At 39.1% G+C, this 1,029-nt stretch overlaps 1 protein-coding gene across 1 annotated transcript; it reads left to right on the forward strand.

Annotated features, from left to right (window-relative positions):
* The first annotated feature begins 218 nt into the window (after positions 1–218).
* LOC112458527 lies at positions 219–823 on the forward strand. The gene is made up of 2 exons (XM_025022216.1): positions 219–299; positions 489–823. The coding sequence occupies exons 1-2, from the start codon at positions 233–235 to the stop codon at positions 752–754; spliced, it is 333 nt and encodes a 110-aa protein (XP_024877984.1). The 5' UTR covers positions 219–232; the 3' UTR covers positions 755–823.
* The last annotated feature ends 206 nt before the right edge of the window (positions 824–1,029 follow it).

Below are 1,029 nucleotides of genomic sequence, written 5' to 3' on the forward strand. Positions count from 1 at the left end.
GTCGGTGTGACGCTTCGACAAATTGACGAGCGCCAAGCGCCACACTGACGTGCCTTGTCGTTGTGTCTGCACAAAACCAAGGCCACGATTTGACATCTTTACACAGTCCTCTTCTTGTCTGATCGTTATTGATAGCTTTTATGAGCGGGTAGTTTTAAATTTGTCTTATGGTATCTATATCGTGTGCAATTTAATAAATATGATATATATATTGTATATTACAATAGTAAAGATGGGTAAATGGGGTAAATATAAGAAACGTTTCCAAAAGAAATGGTTAATAGAACCAGAACTGAAGAGTAAGTATCAAATCTGTACTGTTTTAACTTTATTTTTTTCTGTTTAATGCTTCTATTATATTCTTTGAGATTTAAGTTTATATATGCCCAGTGAGAAATAATAGTTGATAGAATAGATGTTGAATTAGACGTCGAATGCGTCGAAGAGAGGTCTAATTCGACGTCTTTTCATTTTTACTGTGTCCATAGATTGGCTTGAAGAAAGCAATGAGATTGATGTGTTGAATGGCAAGCAGGAAGCATACTGTAAACTATGCAAATGTTATTTGCGTGCAAAGCATAGTGATCTTATCGCCCATAAGAAATCTAATAAACATTGCGAGAAAGAGCAAGTCCTAGACAGAAGAACACAGTCTTCGATGCGACAGCATGGTTTATTATCATATTATATGATATTATATTATATCATATTATATGAGATACGAAAAAAAAGCGATATTGGGCTACATTGCTAGGGAATGTGCGGATTTTGGGCTAGCTCAGCTCGCTCTAGCGGCGGTTTCTGCGGCACACATTCTGGCAGCCCTGGTCGGCTTCGGGGAACGTCGCGTCGCGGCCGTCGCGGGATGACTGATGACTGATCCGCGCGACCGTCTGGACTCCGAGCGGATCCGAGCTTAATTAATATACCGTGGACTCTCGCGTACATTTACATGTCGTTATATGCACACGCTATATAGTGAGCGTAATAAACAAGTAAAAATAAAATTGAGTAAAAATAGAAAACGCA

The sequence above is a fragment of the Temnothorax curvispinosus genome, unplaced genomic scaffold (genome assembly GCF_003070985.1).
Source record: "Temnothorax curvispinosus isolate PA1 unplaced genomic scaffold, ASM307098v1 QBEX01008972.1, whole genome shotgun sequence".
Classification (NCBI taxonomy): domain Eukaryota; kingdom Metazoa; phylum Arthropoda; class Insecta; order Hymenoptera; family Formicidae; genus Temnothorax; species Temnothorax curvispinosus.

Bases quoted from the DNA above. Each gene is read 5' to 3' on its own strand.
- LOC112458527 (XM_025022216.1), top strand. From the start codon at position 233: ATGGGTAAATGGGGTAAATATAAGAAACGTTTCCAAAAGAAATGGTTA. The intron at 300-488 runs GTAAGTATCAAA...CTGTGTCCATAG, and splicing joins AATAGAACCAGAACTGAAGA to ATTGGCTTGAAGAAAGCAAT.